Source organism: Rhinichthys klamathensis, unplaced genomic scaffold (assembly GCF_029890125.1).
Source record: "Rhinichthys klamathensis goyatoka isolate OS25496 unplaced genomic scaffold, OSU_Roscu_1.1 h1tg000312l_1, whole genome shotgun sequence".
NCBI classification, from domain to species: Eukaryota; Metazoa; Chordata; class Actinopteri; order Cypriniformes; family Leuciscidae; genus Rhinichthys; species Rhinichthys klamathensis.
Window position 1 is genome coordinate 544,729 of NW_026606830.1, and position 17,710 is coordinate 562,438.

Consider the following 17,710-nt stretch of genomic DNA (forward strand, 5'->3'; position numbering starts at 1 on the left):
TCCAACAATTTCCCAGGAAGTGACGATTTTGTTCTCTTGAACATGGGATGGAAAGGCTGCTTTGTTCGCAAATGTTTTATGCGATATTCAATTCATTTATTTTTGTACATAAGTTAAATGTGCAACTTTGGATAGAAACATAGTGACATTTTTTAAACATGACTATATGCTCAGTTGTAGATTTTCTTTACAATTATGTATTTTATTCATCTTCTGAAGACAGTACCTTGACTCTCAGAGATGCAATAATTGCAAATATTTAAGGCAATTAAATAATACAAAATGTATCACTATTTATAGGTTAAATCTTCATATAAAAGTTTTTTGGAGGCTATTTTCACAATTCCCATGTTTCGTAATAAAAATGGCAACATTTAAAAAAATAAAACTTCACGAACAACGATTTCTAAAGATTGCAAAAATGTGCATTGGCCAACTAAATTTGCACAATATAGCCCATGCAGTAAATCATATATAAACTACAGTACTTCTAATGATTATTTTTTTAATTGTCTAATGAAACGTTATAGAGTATAAGAGGGGCCATTCTGTTCAGCCTTCAAGCTTACAGGGAAGGCTTTATAAAGTGTGCAAATGCATTGCGGGTCTGTAAATATGCATTTTCAGATACTTCACAGGGGGTCATGGAGGTGTAGGAATATTTAAGGGTCATGCAAGATGAACATATCCAAATCTCATTCTCCTAGCTTCTTGTGAAGGCTTCTGGAGAAGGCATCTAGCAAGCTTATAAACCTTTTTCTTTGCAAAACTTGTGAACTTCACCCTAAAACACAGCATGCAAAAATATCATTATCATTTAAGGAGGGGGAAAAAAAATCAATATCAGTGCTTAGGTCTTTAAGGGTTAGACCGCATGTGTCATTGTTTAGAGAGCGTGCTTTGCATTTGTTTTTGGTACTCGTTGCAATTGAACAAAAAAAGGACTATTTGGATTTATTTATTTTCATCCCCAAGAGATGTAGTTTATTAGGATCATGAACTTTTCTGCATGTGGTATTATGCAGCCAAAACATTATGCAATTTCTGTGTCTGTTCCTCAATAGTGTTTTGCTTCCTATTTGATTTTCAATTCAATACAAGAAAAAGGCTCTGGGTACCAATCGGAATGTTTTTAATGAAGGATGCCAAACAACCAGGACACCAGCAGCCACTTCCATTTTAAGCTAGCTAAATATAAGCAATGTGTTGTTCAGTGAATGTCCACTGTGGAAACTATTAATGAAAAACCTAATAGCCAGGTTGTGCACAACCCTTTTGTGACAGGTTGATTGAATTCTGAGGACCGAAGACCATGAAGAATTGCTAAAAGCTTCTGCAGGTCTCCACACAAAACCTTTTTCTTTCCTCATAGAATTTTCAACAGAAAGGTTAGGTATTTCTTCTAATTCCATCTCTTTTTCCCTGTGTGGAGCACCTCTCTGATTCCACCCGCACGGAGTGCTATTGATCCCCGCCTCTGGCTCACAACTGTCAGTACGCGCTGGCACATCCTTGTGCTGATGGCAAGGAAGGGCTTTTAGAGGGAGTGAAATCAAAAAGCAATTTACATGTTTTTCCCTCACTCTGAAACTCTTCCGCTCTCTCTCTCTCTCTCTCTCTCCTCCCACAGAACTCCTGTCAGCCTGTCACGAGTTGCATTGCCGTTACGGATGCATCATGACCAGAAACGGCACATTCTGCTTCTGTGCGGATGGATTTGAGGTGGGAGAGGATGGGCGTAGCTGCAGAGGTAGGCTCTCTCAGGGTCATGGCAGACATCTCAGACGAATGATCAGCTTTGGGCAATGAGGGGGGAGAGGGGTGGCCGTCCATCCCCAGGGTGTCTGTTCACACCTCCGTCCTGCTTTATTTGACACGTGGCATTGACTCCAAAGAGGTCAAAGTGACTCCTCGGCCTGGTTTGGCCTAAATGAGACCCTCTGAGTATGATATAGAGGCTGGTTGTTGTATACGATGGTGAAAAATAGATCAACCATAGCCACTTTATAACTAATCGTCTCAGTAGTAGAAAACAGGCTCAAACAGGAAATTGTTAACGGGGATAGATGTTTTCTTTACAGTGATGAATGTGTTCCATTCCATGAAAACAGTAATATTTGAGGTCTTTTGACTTTTTAAGCATTAAAAGTGCAAAAAAAAAAAAACACAAATCCTTAATTTTCTGTTGTCAGAACACTAGGTATGTTAGATGAACTATTGCTAACATAAAACAACATCTAACATAAAATTATCCAATTATGAATATCATCAAAAAAAATCTATCTATCTATCTATCTATCTATCTATCTATCTGACTGTTTATCAGTCTATCTAAATTTTAAGTCTAATAGAAAATGAACAATTTTCTGAAAGTTAAAGGGCCCCTATTATGGATTTTTGAAAATGACCTTTCATGTAGTGTGTAACATAGCTCTAAATGAATGAAAACATCCTGCAAAGTTTTACCGTATATGAAGTTATTGTTTTTCAAAAGTAAGAGTCGACTCTGAGTCAATTAAATGAAATGTTTTTCAAACGAGTCATAAGCCGTTTCGTTGTGACCTCAAGACGAAACATTAGTATATTGCCCGCCCACGTATTGCACGCGCAGACACCAGACCAGGGAAAACTTGAACCCTCAAACCGGCAGCTGATTCCTGTGGATACTGGACAGCATCATGTCGAGAAGACGGCGCTGTGCTCTATAATGTGACAGTAAAGCCAGTTTTTTTTACTCCCCAAGGACGAGCATGTGAAGAATCAGTGGTTAAAATTAATCTTTACCACGATATCACAGCAGTATATTCCTAAACTTTTGCTGTGTTCCCTTTATTTTACTGACGACTGCTTCTCAAATCTCGGAGTTCAATGCAGGATTCGCAAACCGCTTGCTTTTGAAAGATGGTGTTCAAAAAACGTAGTTTTGAGTTTTATATTGTGTAGGTCTCCTGCTAACTCACATTATTACTGTCTTGCTGAAATACTTCTGCTGATCAGCTGTGGGCCACTATTACCTATAACTGTGTCTATTAATACAGATTGTCTGTTGTTCTCACTACTTTGTGGAAATATTTGTTTTACCAACCTTTATGTTACATCAGATCATTCACTCTAGAGCTCGGCTAATGTACATTGCATAAATACACTGTTATTGATACAGTTTCAACGTATTCACCGCAATATATTTGCAATATATATAGTTTTCGACGCGCTGTACACGGTAGGCCAATCACAACAGACTGAGCTGTCTGGCCAATCAGAGCAGAGTAGCTCGCGGAAAGGAGGGATTTAGAGGGATTGATTCATTTGACGAGTCGTTTGAGAATCATTGAAAATGTGATGTGCAAATGTATATTATGAGGAAATTAAACAGTTTTTTTTTTACCTTTGATGCATGTAAACATGTTGTAGGAGACTCCACAACAACATTAGGAAACTTTAAAATAGCATAATAGGGGCCCTTTAAACTCTGACTTTGACTCACCGTTTGTTGAAGGAAGATAAAATTAAAATACACTTTATTTTAACACATTTGTACCCTGTTCGTAAAAGGTTCCTCCGGACGTTCAACCAAGACATATCAGTTAATCACCGTTGGAACATTACACTTTAGCTTTAACAGGCAAAGCTCTGGAGACTGGTGCAAAGCAGGACTTGCCCGGAGATACTAGGTGGCATAGGGAAAAGCCACCGAGAGGCCACATTAAGTGGATTTTATGTATTTGGGTCATGTTTGAGCACACCTAATTTGTCATAAATGACTCTTCCTCTGTGTACAGATCATGATGAATGCGCCATGTACGGGACATGCAGCCAGACCTGCATGAACACCTATGGGTCATATCGCTGCAGCTGTACAGATGGGTACAGCCTGCAGTCGAACAGACGCTCCTGCATAGCCAAACACGGTAAGAGCATGATGAATTAATGACCAGGGATCTGCATAAGCCGCCTGAAATGTTGTCACGTCCTGATATTGTTCTTTCACAAGAGTGCACCGAGTTGAAACAAGGTGGATTATTGCTCTGTGTGATATGAATGAAATTAACTTACAGCAGCACAGCTCTGCTTCAAGCCATCGTTGGAGCTGGTAATTTTCTGACCTTGAAAAACATGATCTAATGTGTGCTTCAGAAATATCCAATGATGATGATTAGATATTTCATGTATCTGAAACAACTTAAAGCGGTTCTGCTCAGTGATCTCATTCTCCATGCAAATAGGAGAGTTGTTGTCACACAGGGAAATTGTCACAAGGGTTATTATAAATTATATTATATAAATAGTATACATTTATATATATATATACTATATAAAACCTATACGATTTTAAGTCAACAATCAGATTACACAAGCAGGGGTTTGAAAACCTGGTTCGAAAATCCTTTTCAGTTAATCCTTAAAGAAAAAAAAATTCCCCAAATTTATCCAAACAACAATTTCAAGTTATATTAGACAATCTATAATTGTATAATGTTTGTTGACCAAAATAATTTTATATATATATAAGTTTTCATGAATTTATGTAGAATCATTTTACCGCAAATTAACAGTCTGTTTAATGGCACTGTGACAACATGCCCCTCTAACACTTGTTTAAATAGCTTCAAGTCCTTCAGGTCCTCACCAAGCCATTTATTTCATTAGATTGTTAAAGACAGGTTTGCCTTTTCCAAGTAAGATTATTTATATAAAAAAAAGCTTTCAAGAATCACGCATGAATCCAGTCTAAACCATATAGTTCAGCCTCTCATTCCCATAAGAACCTGAAAATTGAGGCAGTTTGCTTTGGATATTCCGCTACAGTCCTTATATCAGTGTTACTGTGCCAAGGGACAGAAATAATGGAGTTATTGGTGGAAGATAAACCAGACTTTGAGGATTAAGTGGAGGCTGAGTTTTATGAAGAGCAGGGCCTGAAGGACAGCTATTCTCTGTCTTTATCAGGCCATGCCAATGATTACTTGCCTAATGGCACCTGCCTGTTGAGCTTCTCCATACCAGCCACAAATCCAATCAAGTTTATCATTAAATCGGCTGCTTTTGTAATAAGTTTTTTTTTTTATAGGGAAAACACTCACTACAATTCTGAATGGATTCTAATCCCTTTTATAGATTGGTCATTTGTTTGGGCTCAGGTAATTGTAGTCGTTTTAATAAAAAGTGTGATTCAACCCCAAATGTTCAATAGCTAGTTTTTTTTTTCCTACAGCTCTGAGAATTATTATAAAATAAGGAGAAAATGTGCTGCATATGTTTGAATCTCACTGACTTAAAAGTGTTAGTAATAGGAATCTATATAGATTATAGTGGACACATATAAGAGTGGATCGAGGGTGAATTATCAATAAAGCATCTCTTTTATTTCTCTCCACCTGTGAACACTGTTTTTCAGGTTTGCTGATGTTGGATTGGCTGCTGTACTGTGTTTTGTTAATGGCGGACATTAACAAAACATACAAAAATTTCTTATAGTGCATTTAAGCGTCATATTTGTGTACAAACTTCTGATTGGTATTTTTAAAAAGTTGATTTAAATACATTTTGATTAATAAAGATTGTGAAAATATCAGCTGAATGTTGTTATAACTAACTGAGACTATCTTGGAAAATGTTCTAGCTTTCAGGACCCATTGTGTCATTTGCAGTCTTATGCATTTTGGTGCTGTAAATCCACCCCTGCATAAATTAATTATGTTGATTACACACAATTCATGAATAAAGTGCGTTACAACATGTGCTAGGTGTGAGGGCCTCAAAGGATGCCTCGTGCAAAGCATTTTGTTACTTAACAAGATGATGGGTCCTTGTTTTGGTGCAGTGCACTGCGACAGGTTTGCACATGTGTTTTAAATTAAATGGAGATTACCGGTACGCCACTGTACGCTCGGTGGGAAATAGCTAGCAGGCAGCTGCGCACCTTGCTGCTGGATGCAGAATCTGTCCCACGTTTAATCAATGTGACTGCTTTCCTATGAGGAATAAACTGAATATCATTACCCATAAACTTAACTGAACTCACTGCTCACCCACATTAATATTAATTTAGCAGAAAGAGGTTGTTGCACTGGGATAACTATGAGGTTTCCATTAGATGAGAGTAAAAGCTCATGCATATATATTTCAATGCATTTACTTTCCCCCGGCTGTCTGACAGGTGCCAACGGAGGATTGACTTAGCCATTAGAAAGGTGAATGTTTAATAAGACTCTTAAAAAATGAATACACTGCAAAAGAATATATTGATTGATTGGTGATGAACTGATGCAGGGCAAAAACTCACTGCGTGATTTAGCCTATAGAATGTAGTTATACTGCCCCTACAGTTCAAGATATCAGGACAAAAATGCCCTTGTATGAGTTTTTCGTCTCATATTTATATCATATGATTATAGTTAAGCAATATCACACAAGTGCTATTTTGGGCGAATCAGTCGGGTGAACCAATGATTCAATGGTCCATTCATACAGAGAGCCATTAGGCTTGTTCAACTTGAACCGGCGCTGCACAGACCGATCGGTTTATGACATCAAAGTACCGCAAGAGCGATTCAAAAGCATACGAGCCTATCTGCTCTCTAATCCCTCTCGTTGTATTTTGATGTCATTCACCGATCAGTCTGTGCAGCGCCGGTTTAAGTCGAACAAGCCTATTTACTTCATTCCTGAATGAATCAGCATTTTGAACGAATCAATCAGGTGAACCAAGGATTAAATGGCCCACTCATAAAGAGAGCCATTTACTTCATTCCTGATGATCCTTAATGAATCAGCCATTTAAAGGGGTGGTTGATTATGATTTCACTTTTCTAACTTTAGTTAGTTTGTAATGTTGCTGTTTGAGCATAAACAACATCTACAAAGTTACAATGCTCAAAGTTCAAAGCTAAGGAAGATATTTGCTTTTAAAGAAATCGTTTTTTAAGGACTACAACAAACAGCTGGTAGGGACCACACGACATTCCTCCCGGGTTAGTGACATCATGAACCCTAAAATTTACATAAACCCGCCCCCAGGAACACGCAGTCCATGTTGAGAAGAGGAAGTGTTGTTGTAGTAAAGCACATTTGTGAGTCTGCTCAAGCTGTCGCATCCGTCTTTCACATGCAATACAGTACGTAACAAAAATGCAATAGCATGTTACTCTGTTGGCATCTTACAACAGTTCCCACACAAGCGATTTTATAGATTATCATGATAGAATATGCTAATTGAAGATAGTTTACTCCACATCAGCAACATAAATGCATAAACTAACCATTCAGAAACGTCCTGTTGCTCTACATGTTGTCACTTCTTCTTGAGTCTCTCCATCATTTTCCGACTCCAGTTTAAACATAAAAGGCACAACAGTTTCTGACATTTTAGTGAGTGTCTGCGACTGCGTGATGTAATCAGAGCTGCTAACACACACACACACACACACACACACACACACACACACACACACACACACACACACACACACACACACACACACACACACACACACACACACACACACACACAACATGAGCTCTTGAAGCTCCACCCTCTGTGCCGGGAGAAGCAGCTCATTTGCATTTAAAGGGACACACACGAAACGACGTGTTTTTACTGACCCTCAAAAAGGGACAATTTTAACATGCTGTAAAAAATTATCGGTGGGGTATTTTGAGCTAAAACTTCACATACACACTCTGGGGACAACAGAGACTTATTTTACATATTGTAAAAAGGGGCATTATACCACCCCTTTAAACATATCAAATGAATGAAGGACTCAATGACTTACTCATTTAGACATCTACCGCCACCTACTGGCAGTTTAAGCTTCTTATTTAGAGTGTAATTTCATTTAAAAAAAATCATAGTAATCACAATCATATAGGATAGTTTGCCCAAAAATTAAAATTTACTCACCCTCATGTCGTTTCGAGCGTGCAGACTTTCCTTTGTGGAACATAAAATAAGATATTTTAAAGAATGTTAGTAACCAAACTGTTTTAGTCTGTAAATATATCTAAATACCCAGGAATGCCCTGGGTATGCCCAGGAAATGCCTTGGCCTCAAGCTGTCTTGTCACTATTTTTCTATCCATCTATTCCAGAGCCTGGTGAAAACCCTGCAGCACTGCTGATTGGAGGCTCGGATAATATTATAATCACGGCCCTAAATGGGTCTCGTCTGCAAACCCTCAAACAACTGGACTCAAATGGGACTCATGGCTTGGATTTCAACCACAAAGAGGAATCAGTATGCTGGGTCACATCTTCAGAGTCCTCCGGACAACTTCGGTGTGCCAGGATGAGGAAAGCAAGTGGCTTCACTAAAGAACAGGAAGTAAAGACGATCCAGAATCTCCACGGTATGGTTCAAAATCTCACGATATGATTGTATGTTATACACTCCGGCTACATTGAGGTTGTGGTGCAACAAAACTGATGCATTCATTTTGATGGGTGATAAGACCAAGAGAGATGACAAAATATTTGGCTGTGTGCAATTCAAAATTTCTTTTGCCTTTTAAATTCCAGTTCAATACAGACATGATGCAGAATTTGATTTCCAATTTAACGACAGAGAATTAAAGTGTAATGAAATTCAAAGAAATGTAGATTTTTATTTTTCAAAAGTAATTACTCATAAATATCTTAACAGACACACAACATATGGGGTGTTTCCAGAAAATATAAACCGTATTAATAATCATTTATTAAAAATGCTACCTATAGACATACGGTATATATTTAATTTGCAAGGTATGCATTTCATTATATTTAATACATTCACTTCAATTTTAGAAACCATAGAAGAACAACATTTTCTAGAATGCTCTAATTTATCCCAAAATAATGTGAAAAAATAAATGTTTTGACAGTATTGAACTTATTTTGGATAAATATGTCTATGACGTCAAAATCTATTTATTAATGAAATATATTTGTCGATTGAATTTAGCAAATGTCTCATTTCAATTCAGTTAAAATTCATGACCTGCAAGGGAGCTAATTCAGAATTTTACTCAATTCTGGTACATTGAGTTGTATGTCAAGTATTAATGTGAAGTAAGAAATATATAAGTTGTACAAAAATTGTCCTTTTCTCATGAGACCTAATATTCACATTCTGAACAAAACTTTTAGTGTAAAACTGAGTTCTGCTTGACTACAGAGTGCTTATCTATGCAAGATGTATGGATGCTAACAGAGCTTATCATTTTTTTAACGCTACATGAAGTGCTTTATGCACATTTGGGTAGTACATTCTAACCATTTGTATCCATTAAGATTCATTAAAAGATTCAAATGGAAAATGATTTATTACTCATTTAATAATTAGTCTGTTAGTTTTTGGTCTTGAATCAAAGAATAAGAACATGTTCTCATTTCGGGATATTGATCCAAATAATAGCCTCTGTCTAAACTAAGACTTAATTTCTTCATGAACTGAAATGAGCAAAGCATTTCAGTTATAGCAAATTTCAAGTCTAGTGCAGTGCATTAAAAGCCTCTAATGGACCTCAAGTTTATGATCTTGAAAAGAATAAACAACTTGTACTAACATGACTTACTTTATGGGGCACTTTTTGTTTGTTCAATGTTCATATACCATTTGGGAGCAGACGTTCACGAAGTACAACATGTTCCTGGATACAACATCTTTGTTAATCCTGGAACAACTTTCCAACCAACCAATCAGATTTGAGGGACACGTTTACAGTTTATGTCAAGTTTAGGCTTACAACCAGGGTTAGGTGCTTCTACATCAGTGTTATTCACCTATCATTTCACTCTGATTTTAGGGATAACTTATGGGTATGGTTAGGTTTAGGGGGGATAGAGGGATAGAGTTAGGACAAAATTTTCAGACAGGAATGTTGTTCCAGGATCAACAAAATATGTTGATCCAGGAACATGTCTTGGCAAAATCACAGTGGCCCAGATGTCACGGTTACGTTCCTGCAGCTGCGCACACATTCTGGTGGCAGAAAAACAGTGGTAACAGGTGGAGGAAAATGAATGGACTGATGAAACCTGCGATAGTTACACTACTATTAAAGCGTGAATTTGATGTAAACAAAAGATCTACATAATATTCACATATGCAGTCCATATGATAGGGGGCATAATGTATTCCAGCATAAAATAATATTTAAACCTATAAGATTTTACATAGATAACATTTAAACCTTTTTATTTCACAATTCTTACTTTTTTCCTCACAATTGCGAATCTACCAATTCTGACTTTATACCTCGCAATTCTGAGGAAAAAATACAGAATATCAAGTTTATATCGTGCAAGTCTGATTTTTCTTCTCATGATTGTGAAATATACAATCGAAATTGTGAGAAAAAATTGATCATTTTTATAATTTGAAATTACTTTTTTACTCTTATTCCGTAGCTTCATTTTATGCCACCAGGTAGGCTCCACCCACAAAACACATCATCACTGTTTGCAAACATCCAAATGGTCTATGGCAGGCATTTTTAATTTAAGTAAAAAAAAACCATAATGCACAGTTTGTTTTATTTTTTCCTTCTGGTGTGTTTATTATGCTAGTTAATGTGTTTAATTTTAATAAATTTTTTGCAATTTTAGTATCATATAAAAATATGCAGACCAGAATCTGTTTCATACTGTATGCAAACTGGCACTAGCAACATTGAACGATAGAATATCTACTGAAACCATGGGAAAGTAGATATTATGCTACGTAGACTATTTGCTTTCATGAATATGAATAATTAGCAATTCCATGCCACAAGTTCTCAATGACTAGTTAAGGACATGCCATTAATGATAAGTCACATTTATATATTAGCTTGCTTTGTTTAAATTGACACACAATTGACACATTTTCCTTTTTTCCAGACGTTGATCATTTAGCCTTTGACTGGCTCACAGGAAACCTTTACTTTGTGGATCAAGCAAGCGACAGGATATTTGTTTGCAACCAGTATGGAGATACCTGTGTTACAGTCATAGACCTCGACCTGTTGAACCCTAAAGCAATCGCTCTGGATCCTCTAATGGGGTGAGTTGAAAATGCATGAAGCGAGATTTGAACTTTGACAAGGCTTTTGATGATCTAAATCCTCTGACATATATCATAATATTTTAGGAAATCATTTCCCTGAATGTTTCTTGGCTGTACTGTTCCCCGAGCTAAATATTTACTCTTCTTTTTGACAATGATTGTGCTACGACTCCCGCAGTCAGGAGTGTCATCATTATTCCATGATTTATCCAGCATGCATCCCACAGTCTCAGAACTCTGCTTTACACGAGTTTTGCTTTGCTTTGACACCACAAATCCACGGTTGAAACAAGGGGTGGCAGATCCCTCAAGTCAGCATGGTGGTTGTGGAAATGTTTCAGGAGAAATGAGTTAAGGAACACAAAGAGTCCTCAAAGGAGAGAAGGGCAGGATGATTATTCTAGCTATTAGCTGCTAAAAGGAGCGCTGTGGTAATATTCCCGGCAAGCTTAGAATAGGAATTCAGGAGAGAGTTTGTCCCATTTATTCATGAGAGTGCAAGGACAGGCAGAGCATTCTGTTCCGGGTTTTTTAATGAGACGCCTTGTGCCCAGTGAACCTAAATTGTAGCGCCTGTGTTCAGTAAGACTGAAGACTGCAAGGAGAGCCCAGGCCATCAATTTCACTTTCATTCTTCCGTGTGTGTGGTTGTCATCCTTTTGTTTTCGTGCTGTGACTCTGACAAAAACGAAATCTTGACTACCCTGAACGAAGGCGTATTTAAAAGAAAAATGACAGCTGTTTATCTCTCTGAGTCTAAATGCTGTGTTCTTTCTTCTGTGATCATCAACACCCTCTGTGGTCTTTCAAAACCTTTCAAGAGAGTTTAAATGGAATGCACAGAGGGATGCATTTTCTAGAGTTTGCCATTTTAGTGCTAAAGTGTGTTTTATTGCTGACTGTATAAGGCAGAGAAGGTCTGTAGGAATTAAAATCCATTGTACAACTAAAAGAGCCAGACTCATGTTTGTTCACTTGAAAACACTTTTTTTTACCCTAATGTTTTGGCCATGTTTGTGGTGTTACCTGATTTGCATAATTTCTTTATTGTGTGGTGGGTGGAAGTTAAATAATTTATTCAAAGACACATTTTATAATATAAAAAGAATATGTTATCAATAAATTAACGTATATGCATCACTGTTGCAGATGCACACTTAAGAATGTCGGCAGAAGTAGTAGGTCATCCGGGTACTTTTGGCGTACTGTTTTTTGAATACTATAGAGTAGGGAAATATTCGATTTTGGACATAGCGTTGGTCTTGTATCCCCGAAATAGCTTCCAGGAGGCATTGCAAATATGGCCGCAGAGTGAACAAGACTTTCCTTGAAAGGGACTCACTTTGGCGACGCCTAGCCGTTTCCTGACGTCTTTGTTCATTACATGGTCCCATCTTGTTAATCACAGGCTGGTTAAGAGAATCTACATCTCCATGACGTGCCGGACTTGTTTGTTTCACCGACGCTGGCCAGGGCCAAGGGCCACAGAGCCAATGAACAAAAGAACAGAATTTGTTTGAAATCTTTTGTTACATTATAAAATATTATGTTATATTAAAATATTATATATTATAAAACTTTTTTTATGAATTGTAACCCCACATCGAAAAATATTGACACTTGGCAATTACAGCATTGCCTTGTTTTTGTAGCATTGTTGAAGCTCTCTGTGTGCACTCCATATGCTGTATGATACGGCTTTAGAAACATATGCTTCTGGTTTTGAGCTTTTCTCTATGGTTCCCATATGTTTTTGAAAGATCCCCTTATTCACCTCGCAGTGCCGACTTGATGCAGAAAATCCGGTTTAGGAAAAATCTTAAAGTTGGCCCTTTTTACCCTTATCAAACAAGCTCAACACTGCTCCTTTTCCATTGACTGTGAATGTGTCTTTCTGTCCTTTTATGGTCTATGGTGAGCATGTAATTGTACCGACTTAAACTCTTTTTTAAACAGGCTATTGGTGCGTTTACATGGACAGAACCCACGGGAATGGCTCTCTCACATTTGTACATGCCCTTCAGTGCATCCAGCTAGCTTCCTCCCGGGATTGTGGGAGAAGAGCACAGTGGTTAAACCTCCAGGCTTCAGCAAAGTGCAGTTTACTACATTACATATCTGTTCTGCTCTTTTTGGTCCTCCTCCTGTAATTGGCGAGATGAGGTTGGAGCTGCTTGTGTTGTGTGTGAGGGAGGCTGTGGAAACGCAGGAGGTCTGTCAGCCTGGAGCGGTGGAGTGAAAACAAAAGAAATTGGGGCAGTTTGTGATAGTAGCTCAGCATGAGGCACAGTAGTTATGGATGGAGTTCACAAAACGCTAAGTGCATAGTTTGTGGTTTTGATATATTTTTTTCTCCCCTTTTTTTCAATTTCCCGTCTGCTTTACTGAAGGAGCCTCCGTCCTCTTCTACTTATCTGGAGAGGCTTTATGTACAATTTAGCTTTCTAATTTGAAACAAAAATCCCAGAGAGGGAATAAGACTGAATTTGGTTTAACCTCGCTTTTCAAAGTCTAACTTAGATTCCCCCAATCAATTTGAAAAAGCGGGGGGGGGGGGGGGGGGGGGTTTCACCATAGAGTCTGAAACTTGAATTTGATTCGGAGCAAAATGAAAACAGAGCTGAGTCCTAATCTCAATACATCCACTATTCCAACCCTCTTGGTTGGTAATCTGTCTTGGTGAAAGAACAGCTAGGCATTTTGTGTTCAGTATTCTCTACAGTAATGAAATTCCCCTACGGTCTGGTGTTTGGGTTGGACCATTGTGTCACCTTGCAGTGATTACTTAAAGCCTGGGTCTAAAGGTCTTAAACAGCAGATGAGATGTATGACTGGGTCAGATTGGTTCCCATTGTGTTTTGTGGTTTGTCTGGGCTTATTGAGTTTGTTATCAAAACCACCAAACAAACAGATAGATAAAGTATTGTTGATTTATCATTCTCTGGTCATTGCTATATACATGTAGTATTAGAATGCAACTATTCCATTCACTGGCAGAATATCTTCTGCATCCATGTCTCATCTGTTTGTATTATTAGAATCAGATCTAGGAAGTATTATACACAGCAAAGTGAACAATGGGGGAAATGTTTGTTTGCCTCAAATACACAAACTCAGTCCTAAAGCACAGAGAAATTTACAGCATATGCACAAGTTATGGATTTTATTTTAAATTAAGCTTCATGGTGGTCCTCTCATTTATACGGTTTAGCTTGTGGGAAATATTTTAGACCTGTTGAACTTCAGTGTTAATTATGAAATGTATATTGTTATTAAAATAATTCTAATTCTAGATTCTGGTTGGATGAGGATTATATCATTTATAATTGCAGCAAGTTGCTACACTGCTTGGCAACAAAGTCGGCAATGATCCTAATTAACTATATTACTTAGCAGGATAATATTTTATATGGATTATTAATAAAAGTAGCTATTAATAAAAACAACAACAAAAAACTTTGTATAAACGCATGACCTCTCTTGGCTTATTAATTTTGAAACACTAAAAATGCCTTCAGTGTCGTTAAAAGTCTCATGTACATTTGAGTTCTAAATAAAATTCTGAAAATATTTATTTTATTAGAATTTACAAATAAAATAAAATTAAATGTTTAATTAACTATAACAGTAACATATTTTCCAATACACAGTTCTCTCAAGTTAACATGTTGAATGTGCACTATAGAGATTGAACTGTGCGTCTATTAAAAATAAGATGATTTGACCCAACCAACCCACAGATTAAATGGGGATCAGTGGATATCATCATTGATTGCTGTGTGAGTGCTTTTCTTCCATATAATGGCTTTTCTTCCATCTTCCGTATAAATACCTTATCAGCTTTATTCCTCTTTCATTCATTTTGGTGTAGTAATATTTGACATTAAAGATCTGATTCAGCAGTGGCAAACTCAGAAAGAGACTGATCCTCTTGCTGACAGCAATGTTGATACAGTAGACTGACCTTAGCAGAAGTTAAAAGCCATTACATGGATAATACATGTATGCTAATTTGGAGGAGTTATATAGTCTTAGATATTACGTTAATATTATTAAAGCAAATTAACCCAAATTAAATATGAATAATTAATTATAACTAGTTATAATTAATTATACATATTTAGATCAGCTATAAGAATTAAATTGATATAGCAACTACCACAATCTACTAACCTGTTCGTCCAGCAAACACTCAATGTTAATTGTTTATTGTAAGAAATGTTATTTTTTGGGGAATAGGAAATAACTGTCTTACTGTACAGTACTACTCAGAGCATATAGACTAAATCTGCATGATTAGGGACTCCAGTACATGAGCATGAACCACAAACAACTTTACATGTGAGGCAAACCAGACTTTATTAACTAGACTAAACACTTAGACTAATCTAACATACACATACATGTTGAGCAATGGAAAGAGAATTGAAGCAGAATACAGGAAAGCAAGAAGTTATCACATTGTTTGAACCAGCTTTTATAAACATGCCATAGAAAAAAAACATTACTGGTGTGCATTTTGAGACAAAACAATGGCACTGATATATTTTAAGATATGTTGCTTTCAGTTAAAACAGCTCAAACATGCATTTTAGTCTGGGACTATAGGCTTAAGCCTCACCTTTGAAACTGGGGGTTAATGTATCAAATAATGAGACAAAGTTTGATACTTACATGTCTCGCCAATTTGAATAAAAATGTCCTGATGCAATTTGTTTAGGCTCTAGTTGATCTATACTGATGATGGTTGATGAGAGAGAACCAGTCTGGGGATCTTTGCTATACATAGGTTGCTATACCTGTGATTTTGTTAATCTATTTTGTTAATCATTCCTTCAAAATAGTTTTAATTAATATATATATATACGCAAAACATCCTTATCTTTCTGATGTGCCTTTGCAACTATGGCAACTAGAGGGCTGGTTCTGCATCTGGGTGTTAGCAGCGGTTCAGGGGAGGTTCTATAGAACTCTACCTCATGGTTGGCGTGTTGGGTGTGGGGCATTGTGGATTTTTAAAAAAAATATATAACAAATAATTGTTGTGTCTGATCAAATAATTGTCAAATAATAAGTCTGATTATTATATTATATTATTATTAATTATATTATAATTATATTAATAATAAAGTTGCTTGTGCTCACCAAGGTTGGAAACCGAGATACATTATTATACATTTTTTACTGTCACTTTTGATCAATTTAATGTATCCTTGGTGAATAAAAGCATTTTTTTTTTTTTTTTTACAAAAACCCAAACTTTTGAATGGTAGTTTATATTATTATTATTAATATTATTATTTATATTATGTAATGCATAATATTTTGCACAAAGAAAAGGCTTGTTGTTACTTAAGTGTTGCATTTTTAAGATGTGTCATTTAAACATTGGAGCTTGCCAAATTGAAAATGTGCTCTCCAGTTTTGTGTACAACATGAATCAGACAGAGTCAGTGAACTGACTGTGGGCGGACTGAGGTTGTGCCATAGGACAGAGGACTGAGAGTTTCGCCTATCTGTTTTTTAATCCAAGAACAGCTTTTTACATAACAAAATAACGCAGTTAATTTTTTTTTTTTTTTTCTGGATGAATTGTTCTTTTCTTTATGGAACAATGTAGAATCGATTTCTGTATTAACTTATGCAAATGTGAAAAAAAGAAAAAATCTGGCTAAGGAACACAGAGCACAGTGTACTGGAACTTTGTATGTGTTACAGGAGCCAATTAATAATATTAATATTATTTAATTTGATTTGTTTTTGGCAGGCAGGAAAGCATCACTGTTACAAGGTTAAATTATTTAGCATTCACTAGCAAAAGATTTGAAGAGAGTCAGAAAACAGAAGCCTTAGAGAGACTTTTTTCTGCGTCTTTTACTAATATTCTAATCAGCTAAAAGTCTGACTTTGAAACATTTAATGAGTTCTGCGACTGCAGTCCCCAAGGGACAAATGAAATGACTTACAGGGAAAGGTTGACATTGCGCTACAAAGAATTCTGGATAACAACAGACTACGAGATGGATCTGCCATGATAAAAAGCTCCTTACGGTAAAGTTTTTAATTTCCTTTATATTTTATGTTTGCTTCTCTGGAGCAATTAAGCACTTGGGGACCTCTGGCTGCGTGTGAACTCTTTCCTTGTTAGATTCCTAATTAAATTATGTGTTTGCAGTATCAGCCACTAGGTATCTGATGTTGTTAGAGCTAGAACACTCACTCTAGCACACTTTACATTCACTGGTAGACTTTTTGTAGCTTTTTGTAGCTTGGTCATTTACATTATAATTAATTTACATACAGAATGGGCAAAAAGGGAACCTTTTTTGAGCAGGGCTACTGTTATTGAAATACTTCAAAGGAAGATGGTGTCATTTGATAAATGCATTTATGCATGTCACTAATGAGATCTTGCTTTAATTGGCAACATGTTTTCTGGGTGGAAACAAAAAGAAAGTTTTATAGGAACAACCAGTGATGAAAAATACTCAGACACAGACAAATGTTATCCTTGGAATCACTTTCAGAACTATTTTTTTCCAGATGATGAACAATAAAACATTGACAGCCAATCAGAACCCATCCTGCTTTAAGAAGCGTGAGTTTTTAAAGCAGCAGATGGCATAACTGCAGCGTGTGCTTAGAATAAGAATCATACTGTCCGCTGTTGTTGACACCAATAT

The 17,710-nt window shown here is 36.6% G+C and overlaps 1 protein-coding gene across 5 annotated transcripts in view; it reads left to right on the forward strand.

The window, feature by feature from the left end:
• Positions 1–17,710, forward strand: part of lrp1bb (low density lipoprotein receptor-related protein 1Bb) — a 339,454-nt gene that overhangs the window by 163,435 nt on the left and 158,309 nt on the right. For all 5 annotated transcript variants that reach the window (XM_056271238.1, XM_056271233.1, XM_056271236.1 and 2 more), the window contains 4 exons: positions 1,631–1,750; positions 3,780–3,908; positions 8,092–8,349; positions 10,862–11,024. In XM_056271238.1, coding sequence (XP_056127213.1) covers positions 1,631–1,750; positions 3,780–3,908; positions 8,092–8,349; positions 10,862–11,024 — 670 coding nt within the window. The remainder of the gene's footprint in view (positions 1–1,630; positions 1,751–3,779; positions 3,909–8,091; positions 8,350–10,861; positions 11,025–17,710) is intronic.